This window comes from Vombatus ursinus, unplaced genomic scaffold (assembly GCF_900497805.2).
Source record: "Vombatus ursinus unplaced genomic scaffold, bare-nosed wombat genome assembly UNPS02015255.1, whole genome shotgun sequence".
Classification (NCBI taxonomy): domain Eukaryota; kingdom Metazoa; phylum Chordata; class Mammalia; order Diprotodontia; family Vombatidae; genus Vombatus; species Vombatus ursinus.
The window spans coordinates 40,148,468-40,159,237 of NW_020955033.1; the positions used below are offsets into that span (position 1 = coordinate 40,148,468).

Below are 10,770 nucleotides of genomic sequence, written 5' to 3' on the forward strand. Positions count from 1 at the left end.
TATCTTGAAAGCTGAAAAAGTAATCTGGTTCTTTAATGTTGAAGTTGGTTCCTGGATTGAGGGCAAATTTGTCAAGCAGTGTGAAATAGACATCAGGCTTACATGCTGCATTTTCTACTTGAAAGGCAGCAAGGTACAATGGAAGAAGACATCAGGAGAGCTCAGAGTGTGAATCCAATATTCTTCTCTACGTGACTGTGAGAAAGTTATTCACCATTTCTGAGCCTCTGTTTTCTCAACTGCAATGTGAGGCTAATAATACCCATAGTATTTCTTTCTCAGGGTTGTTGTGAGGATCCAGTGTTTATTAGCATAGTATTTGGCATATACTAGGTGCTTAATAAATGTTTATTGATTGATTGGCAAAAGTGAAATAATTTAGGTAAAATATTTGCAAAGATTAAAATGTTATGCAAATGTGAGTTATTTCATGACAAGATTTTATTTCCAGCTTCTAGTAGAAGCAATTAATTCTCTGAAAGTTGCCTTCAATTCTTACCTTCCATAACTATTCTTTTTAAAATTTTACATAATTCTAGGCAGAGTTACAAACTGATAAGGGAAAATTTTTCATTTTAGCTGAAATTTAAATGTTTATATACTTTAGCTTATAAACTTCATTTTAGGTTATTAGAGTAAGATTTCAGCAATGAAGAAACCTGGCTGGTCTCCTGGCATGAACTGATGTGGACAACACTTCCTTTGCTTTAGCTCTGTGGTAGCCACCAAGTTTTTTTTTTAATGACCAATAGTCACAATTTTCTTGATTTTTGCATATTGCTTAGTTAAATTTGCTGCCAACTGCTTTTTTAGTCACAGACTAATGATAACTATCAGGGGCAGCTAGGTGGCATGGTGGATAGATTATTGGGCTTGGAGACATGGATAAGCTGTGTGACCCTGAGCAAGTTACTTAACCCTGCTTGCCTCAGTTTCCTCATCTGTAAGATAAGCTGGAGAAGGAAATGGTAAACTACTCCAGTATCTTTACCAAGAAAACCCCCAGTGGGGTCATGAAGAGTCAGACACAACTGACAACAACTGAACAACAACAAATGATAACTGAACTAGCAGTTGGTTTGTTTGACTCTGTTTTAGTAAGTAACTTGTGCTACTTCAGCACAGTGGCTTGGGAACAGAATAGTTTCCTGCTTCTCTNCAACTGAACAACAACAAATGATAACTGAACTAGCAGTTGGTTTGTTTGACTCTGTTTTAGTTAAGTAACTTGTGCTACTTCAGCACAGTGGCTTGGGAACAGAATAGTTTCCTGCTTCTCTCGATGGATTGATACGTTCACATTCCTGCTCTGCAGCTTCACACCTGTAATAACCTTTGAGCCACATTCTCTGTGATTGCCAAGCTTTCTAGGACTTGTTTGTTCAGCATATGTGTGCATATTGTCCCATCAGTTAACAAACAGAACCTATGCTGTTTCCAAGACTTATTTTTAAGTTCTTGTTTGTTTGCCAAAGACTTCACCCTAAAGCCAACTTTGATTTGTGAGCTTTTCTCTTTGATATCTGCAGAAAAATAATATGTTAAATCCATTATATTAACATAGTTGCTTATGAATGTGATTACTCAGTGTGAGCAGATGTCCTATGTTAAAGAGAGTACATAAACTCAATCATTAAATTTGCTCATTAAATAGAATTAAGTGGCCAAATTTTACTTTAAGAAGAAGCCCCCAAAAGTGAGTATAATTGCAGAATCACAGTCATAAAAGTTCTCAGAAACTAGCCTGTCTTTCCTGAACTTAAATAAGAACCTTGTCTTTAGCATACCCAACTAGTAATCATCCAGCTTTTGCTTGGAGACCTGGAGTGATGGATGGGGAATGCAACTGTTTCCTCAAGCAGTCCATCCCACTTTGGGATAGCTCTAATTGTTGGGACATTGTTTTTTTTTAATTTTGCAAAAAAGTCCAAGCCTGCCTCTCTATCATTTCTACTTGTTTCCACTAATTCTGTCCTCTGGGGCTGAGCAGAACAATCTAGTGCTTCTTCTATCCTCTTTTTTTTAGCGACTTCATCAACTCCCATGAGTTTAATTATCATCTCTGTACAAATGAATCCCAGATGGGTAGACCCAGGGTCCTAGTTTCTCACCTGAACTCAATTGCCCCCAAAATGCCTTTTGGACATTTCTAATTGGATACCCTGTAAGCATCTAAAATTCTCAACATGTCCAAAACATAACTTTTTTTTTTCATCACAAATCTACACCTCTTCCTAATGTCCCTATTTTTGTTGAGAGCATTACCATTCTTGTAGTCATCTAGGTTAACAATTTCAGAGTCATCCTTCACTTCTGTCTTTCTCTTACTGTCCCTTGAGTTACTGTCTATATCTTGCTTGTAGTTTCTGCCTTCACAAGTCCGGAATCTGCACCTTTCTCTCTCTTCACACAACTGCCCTCTTAGTTCTGGCCTTCACTACTTCTTGCCTGAACTATTTCTGTAACCTCCTAATTGATCTTCCTTCTTCAAGTCTTTCCCCTCCCCAGTCCATCCTCCACACAGCTGCCAGAGTGATGTTCCTAGAGCACAAATCTGACTGCACCACTTCTCTACTCTGAGGCCCCAGTGGCTCTCTCTTGCCTTTAGGATCAAACACAGACTCCTCTATCTGGCATTTAAAGCCCTTCACATCTTAGCTCCAACCTACCTATCCATATTTATTATACATTTCTCCCTTTCCTGGAATCTGCGGTTTAGCCAAGCTGGCCTTCTTCACGTTCCTCATGAGTGACATTCTATCTCCTGTCTCTGACCTGTGCTTGGGATAACCCTCCTCCTTACCTCTGTCCCTTAGAATCTCTGGCTTACTTCAAAGCTCAGCTTAGCCCTTTCATGACACCCTAACACCCTCACCAACCTTCACCATTCTGAAATGCCCTTCTATTTCCTTTTAATTCACTTAGTATCTTTTATAGGGGGCAGCTAGGTAGCACAGTGGACAGAGCACTGGCCCTGGAGTCAGGAGGACCTGAGTTCAAATCTGCCCTAGACACTTATTAGCTGTGTGGCCCTGGGTAAATCACTTAACGCTATTTGCTTCAGTTTCTCTTCTGTAAAATGAGCTGGAGAAGGAAATGACAAACCACTCCAATATTTTTGCCAATCAAACCTCAAATGGGGTCACAGAGAGTCTGACATGACTGAAACAACTCAATAATGACAACAAAATCTTCTATGTGTAGAAGTCATTTTCCCTGGCAAAACGTAAGCACTTTGAGGTTGGTGATGGTTTTGTTTATTATATGTTTGAATCCTCAGCTCACCAAGTACAGTGCCTGATGCATAGTAGGTACTTAATAAATGCTTGTTGACTGACAAGAGGATTTCTAAAGGTACTTTCCAGCTTTGCCTTTGAGTGGCTAGGAAGCCCTTCTAAGATTGTATATAGCCTTTCTTACATTGATAATTTAAATTATGCTATTATTTTGGTTTCAACATGGCTTTTATTCTTTGCAATACTTATCTCTATCCATGGATTTCACCCTTTTTCTTTCCATGACCTCTTTTGGCATCTTAACACTGAGCCTGTTTCACAAATTACAACCAAATTCCCCTTGTGGTTTATTCCCCATCCCCACCCCACGCATCTTAAATCTGGAGCTTCTTCATCTTCACTGAGCTCCAGGGTATGGCTAGATTTTTACACTGGCTCCTTTCACTTGCAATCCTTTTGCACACATTATTCTTTGTTTCTTTTTATGTTCATTCCTACTCATTTTTAGAGAACACGACAACTAGATATTATCCAAAACCAACTGGAAAGTCATTGTGTTTTTAAAGGACTAGATTACTGGTGCAAATGTAAAGGTTAGTTAGCTACAATAAAAAAAAATAATGATAACCCTTAGGGATTTGGGAGGCATTCAGACTCACAAATCAGAAACTGACCCTGTTCCCCCTTTGGCTGAGGTTTGTTAATGCCGCCATTCTTGAAGACTGGCTAACAAGGGGGTGGGGTGGGGAAAGAACACTCATTTATTAATGTACTGTACTAAATGCTTTATAAAGATCTTATTTGATCCTCACGACAAACCTGTGAAGAGTGAATAAGCATTTATTAAGTGCTTCTCTGTGCTAGTATGCTAAGCACTTAACAACTATTATCTTGTTTGATTGTCATAATAACCATACAAGGTAGGTGCTATTATACTTCCATTTTACAGTTGAGAAAACTGAACAGAGAGGTCAAGAGACTTACCTGGGCTCACACAGCTAACAAGTGTCTAAGGCTAGATTTGAACTTAGGTCTTCCTAACTCCAGGCCAAGCGCTCTCCACTGAGACACCTAACTGCCTATATAACAATTACAATGTTTCAGAATAACCCTAAAATTCCTCCCCTTCCACCTCCCCACCCCTTATTTGAAGCCAGGCAGGCCCTTGCAAGCAAGGCAGTTACTGCTGGTGAGCATCAACTTGTAATTCCCGAGAAGTATTATGGCAACAAATGCTGGCAACTGAGAAGTTAGCAGTCAATCAAACAAGTTTTTTATTAAGTGCCTACTGTATGCTAGGAACTACACTGGTCCTGGGGAAACAAGGAGAAAAACCAAACAGTCCCTGCCCTCAAGGAGCTTACATTATATTGCAGTTTGTTTTTAGAACTTACAGTGCCTCTCCTATTTCACATTAATTTCAAAGATGTTTGCCCTTTTTAAAGTAAAAAATGTCCTTAGTGATAGTAAATGTTGTTGAGGGTCTGAAAGCTAAGGTGGCTCAAAAAACATAGAGGTAGAAATCTTTTCTATTGTAAATATTTTTTCAGGTATTGATTTTATACTATAAATGTGCTTCCAACCTAAATGGTTAGGACATCCTGGTTATTTCTAAAATATATTCACTTAAACAATTGCTAACTGGAGGAATCAATACATTGCTTTTCTTTTGATACTGAAGCGACTGACAAATATTCATTCAGGTAGTTCTGCACTTGATTTATTCATACATGTGTGTGTTTGGCAGGGCAGTGGGTCTATAGCAGGGTCTAAACTCATGGGCTACAAACTTTTAAGCTGTTCTTTTTTAAGATTTGGATGTATCTATGTAAACATTGTTTCTAGTACCTCTTCCCTGTGGCAATAACTCTTTTAAGTTATTAAATAATTTTAATGTAGTCCTGTTCAAAATGCTGTTGTTAGTGGTCTAAAAACTGCATGTGAAAAAATTTGGAACTAGAGGTTAAGCTAGTTACTAAGATTTAATTATAGAGGTGTCATGACGTTGGAAAGAACCTTGGACTTTGAATCATGAAACCTGGTTAAAGAACTGGTTTTGCCACTTAATAGTTGTGTGACCTTGGGCACGTTGTTTCACTTCTTAGGAGTGAAATACCATTAGCACTTTGAAAACTTTAAAGTCCTATGTAAGTATCAGTTATTATTTTCATTATATAGCCATTATAAAAAGAAATGCAAGTTTTGTATAGCAAATTAGTGAAATTATGAAGGAAGAGTGAAGACTGCTGTATAGACTCCAGCCCCTGGGTTTTTGGGATTTGAGAATATATTCAAAATAATAATGATAACAACAGTACAATAATAATAGCTAATGTTTATAAAGCACTTACTAAGTGTCAGGCACTGTGCTAGGAGCTTTATAATTATTACCTTATTTGCTCCTCATAACAACCCTGTGAGGTGGGTGCTATTACTATCCCCATTTTACAGGTGAGGAAACTGAGGGAAACAGGTTAAGTGACTTCCTAGGGTCACAAAGCTAGTAAGTGTCTATGGCCTGATTTGAGCTCAGGTCTTCCTAATTATAGCTAGCATTTATACAGCACTTTAAGGTTTGCAGAGTCCTTTTCATGTGTTATTTCATTTGATCCTTCCACTAACCCTGTGAGATAAATACTATAGTTGTCTCCATTTTACCGATAGGAAACTCAGGCTGAGAGAGGTTAAGTGACTTGCCCAGAGTCACACAGTTATGTGAGATAAGATTCAAACATCGGTCTTCCTGATTCCAAGTCCTCACTTTCTGACTCTATCCCCCGATCAATCTAAAAAACATTAATAATGGAGTTTTGTAATTATTATGTTTTATACTGCCATTGCCTTAATGCTCTATAGGTTTTCTTAGCAATATGAAGAAGAGATTTATTGATTGATCCTAGAGAAAGACTTCATTTATTGAAAAGCTTTTTGGCAGGAGTATTAGAATAGAGGCCTAATGGACTCCAAAGAGGAAACATTGATAAGTTATGCCATTTGTTTAACTTTTGAGATTTTGTCCAGCAAGTTGTTCAATGCTACTTTTTTATCTGACAGGGTCGAGATGCCTTGGAATGGGTGATCAGCAGACTTAATACAGAATTTGAGGAACTGGTAGCACCACCTTGACAGAGCACGTAACATAAGCAGCAACAGCAGCAGCAGCCTCAAGATATCCAGGCAATGTGGAACATGCAGAAGCCATGCAAATAGGGCGAGGGTGGGTTTTTCCCTACCTAGTGCTATCTTGGACTGATAGGCAGTTTTCGGCTCTGCTTGGTTCATCAGACCATCAGCTATTAATACACACCAAAAAATGACAGTGAGTTGAATTAGGAATTAATTATAAAGGAGGCTGTGAATTAACTATGTGATGGCTTTTGGTGGGGGTTGCAGGGAGGGTCATTGTGTTTTCTGAGAAAAATTAATCTTTTTCACCAAGTGAGTAAATGTAAATCTTTGACCTTTTATTTTTCCCCAGAGAGTGGAAATACTATTAGTGAGGAGCTATGAAGTTGAAATTCAGATTTCAAAAACTGTGGCCAAAAAAGACACATTCTCTGTTATTCCCAAAGTTAGAAAGTGAGAAAGAGTATAATTTGCTCATATTGTAACACAATAGTTCATTAAAGTATCCATTTAGATCTTTAAAATTCACTGCAAACATAGACAGAAATGCTTCCCTTGACTAACTGAGAAAAAAAAGTTGTTTCAATGAGTGAGAGCAGGGGTTTTTAACTTTGTTGTGTCCCAGACCCTTTTGGCAGTCTGATAAAGCCTATGGAGCCCTTTTCAGAAGAAGAATGTTTTTAATGCGTCAAATAAAATATTTAGGATTACAAAGGAAACCAATTATTTTGAAATACATTTCTCAAAAACATTTTTTTTTTTGAAGTTCATGAACTCCAGGTTAAGAACACTTGGACTTGAGGAGCATTGGCAAAGCACAACTGAACACTGCTGCAGATAGGCTGTATTATTGTAAGGTCTCTGCACCCCTTAGATGGAACACATCTACCAGTCAGTGCTTACTGTTCTTCCGTGAACCTGCATCCATGTTGCATATACAGTGACATCCCCCCACCCTAGTAGATTTTATTGCCTCACCCTAAAAGCAGGATTTAGGGGAAATTTAAGAGGTAGGTCTACTCTTGGCTATAATTACATAATTAATAACTTGAATAACAAATCCTTATTTTAAGCTAGTATTTGGAAATAGGAATGGGAATATATTTTCCTAATTTATGTTCTTTGTAACTAATAATGACAAACTAAATTGTTTGAGTTACTTTAAGGAGACATGGACTATTTTACTAACATATTCTTTGCTTTGGGTGTCATGTCTGACTCTTCAGTACCCCATTTGGGGTTTTCTTGGTAGAAATACTGGAAGGGTTTGCTATTTTCTTCTCCAGATCATTTTACAGATGAGGAAACTGAGGCAAACTGAGTTAAGTGACTTGCACAGGGTCATATGGCTAGTAAATGTCTGAGGCCAGATTTGAACTCAGGTCTTCCTGATTCCAGGCCCAGTGCCGTATATACACTGTGCCACATAGCTGCCCTGGTCTCCCTCTAGGCACCTTAATAACCCCATGTTTTTGAAGGCTCACCATATCAATAACAAATTTAGTGCAGATACTCGGTAGGCATAGCCTACTGTAGTTCAGAACTCCTAAGCTCAGCAGATCTGCCAGCCTCAGTATCCCTGGTGGCTGGGATTACAGGCATGTGTCATCATGTTTGGTGTCATGTTTCTTTCCAAACATAGAATATAGGCACATATATTTCTGTCTGAGGTGCATGGGGTTCCCCCCCCAAAACAACAACCCAACAACATACGTAGAAACATGTTTCAAAAACCTAGAAGTGATTTTGATGGACCTGGTGCCAGGTAGATATGGGTTTGAATCCTGTCATAGACACTTATTAGCTCTTTTACCCTGGGAAAGTTAGTCAACCCTCTGAGGTTCAGTTGCCTTACCTATAAGATGGGAATAACAATAGCATCTACCTCATAGCCTGTTGCAAAGATTACATGAGATATTTAGATATGTGTGTGTATACACATTTGTGTATACACACATATGTATGTATGTATATATGTATATACATATGTGTGTGTATTTTATAAACCTGAAAGCATTTATATATACATATGTTTATATAGTTATTATTATTATTCCACCCATTGCACCTAGTTTTGCCCTCTGGGGCCAAGGAAAAAAATCTAATTCTTCTTCTACATGACAGCCCCTGAAACACTTAAAGGCAACTATCATGCCTTCATTTAAGTTTTCCTATCTCTGGGCTAACAGCCCTAGATCTATCAACCAAACCCTCATATGGCATGTGTGTGTGAGTGTGTATACATACACACACATATTTACCATCTTCCACGTGATCTCCAGTTTATCAGCGTCCTTCCTAAAATGTGGAGCCCTAAATGGAACATAGTATTCCAGATATATTCTGGCTAGGGCCATTATCTCCCTACTCCTGAAATGTGTGCATTTCTTATTGTGACACATGATTACATTCACTTTCCTGGCTACTACATCACGTTGTTGATAAATTTTGACTTTGCCATATGCTAAAACCTCAGATCTTTTGTTGATGAGTTTTTATCTTAGTCATGCCTCCTCCATCTTATACCTGTGAATTTGGCTTTTTTTTTTTTTAGCCTAAGTACAAATCTATATCTTTGTCCTTATTCAATTTTATCTTTTTAGATTCAGGGATTCAGTTCAAAGTTTTAGACTGCCAAGATCTTTGGAGATCCTGACTCTCTTATCCAGTGTGTTAGTTATTCTTTTCAGTTTTTTCTTACCTTAAAATTTGATAAGCTTTCCATCTATGCCTGTATCTAAGTTGGTGATTAAAATGTCAACCCACAAAAAAAAAAATCCACCCACAGATAGATCTCAGTGCCTTCCACTTCAGTAGAGACCTCCCCCTGGTCTCCATTGACTCATTTGTGGCTACTCTTTGGAAACTTTTATACAAAGCACTGTTTCTAGACATCACAAGAAGTATGCAAGAAGTTTAAACATTAATTTTGCTGTCTAAAAACTTTGATTAAGTGGGGATATAGAAAAGCCATAGAACAATTAATTTTTTTTTTTTTTGCTTTTTGGTGAGGCAATCAGGGTTAAGTGACTTGCCCAGGGTTACACAGCTAGTAAGTCATGGATCTGAGGCCGGATTTGAACTCAGGTCCTCCTGACTCCAGGGCCGGTGCTCTCTCCACTGCACCACCTAGCTGCCCCTCAATTATATTTTTTAAGAACAATGTATGAATAGTCATAAATTAGAATTTAAACTATATAAATGCTAAGGATCTCATAAGGAGGAGAAATATGGAATAGATGAACTGAGTTTTATGCCAGGCATTGAGAAAGAGGGTCAGATATGGATTAGTGGAAGGAAAGGTATTTATAACCTAATGTAAAAATATCCCTTCATTCTAGTAAATAGTTCTTAAGTTGCTAATTTAAAATTTTTTCTACTGGTTGTAAAATGGTATTTTTAATGCAATATCCACAAGGAATGACTGTATACTCTAAAATTTGAAATTATTAAAAACCAAAGAACAGTTGGTTTAGTATAGTCCAGAGCTGAACTTCAGATTGTTTACTACTGTGCTCTGTCTTAGATATGAATTACAGCTGATGAAATCTTCCATATCATTTTCTTTATGCAAACAGCTTTGAATTTCAGTTAGGAGGAGTGAATTTAATTGTATTTGGAATCCTATTTGGACCTCATTGGCCATATTGAGACCTAAGACTTTGTATCAAAAATTTCTTGGAGGATAACTCTCCTTACAGTAGAAGAGATGCCAGTGTTGGGGAACTACTACAGAATTTTGAAATTTGAAAGTCCTTTGGGGAGATTGTTTGAATTATTCTGATTTTGAAGCAGTGAAAACACTACCTGTAGTAGTTTTGGGTTTCTGTTTCATTTTCTTGGTGGTGGTGGCGGTGGCAGTGGCTAGATAGAAGGTAGGGATATGAGTGGACTACACCAAAACCCTGATTACCCAATCAGTGAACCCTGATGAGCAAAAATGAAAGGCTGGCATTGTAGAATGGACTTTTAAACTCCCACTGCCCATGAGGGTGAAATCCAAATTGATTTGGGAGGTTCTGGGGCAGAATACACTATTCTCTTGGGGCCAGGAAGGAGTCAATTGCTGTGCCTTGTGGTCATAGGACGAGTTAGGCCTGGGGAATTATAACTAGATGGAATAGTCTAGGAAATTTAAGTATCATTTCTAGTCTGAGTTTAGGTAGTTTTCTTTTGTGTGTTCTATGCCTTTGTTGCCTATAAATTCCATGAGGAAAGGGACTATGTAGTGGCTAAATTGTTAGTTGCTCAAGGGCATGGATTAGATTTTCAACTTTTTTGTGCANTAGTTTTCTTTTGTGTGTTCTATGCCTTTGTTGCCTATAAATTCCATGAGGAAAGGGACTACGTAGTGGCTAAATTGTTAGTTGCTCAAGGGCATGGATTAGATTTCCAACTTTTTTGTGCG

General features: G+C 37.9%; 1 protein-coding gene across 1 annotated transcript in view; it reads left to right on the forward strand.

The window, feature by feature from the left end:
* Positions 1-6,362, forward strand: part of LOC114031687 (PRELI domain containing protein 3A-like) — a 29,367-nt gene extending 23,005 nt beyond the window's left edge. The window contains exon 6 of the mRNA XM_027846839.1: positions 6,291-6,362. Within this exon, the coding sequence (XP_027702640.1) occupies positions 6,291-6,362 (72 nt within the window). The remainder of the gene's footprint in view (positions 1-6,290) is intronic.
* The last annotated feature ends 4,408 nt before the right edge of the window (positions 6,363-10,770 follow it).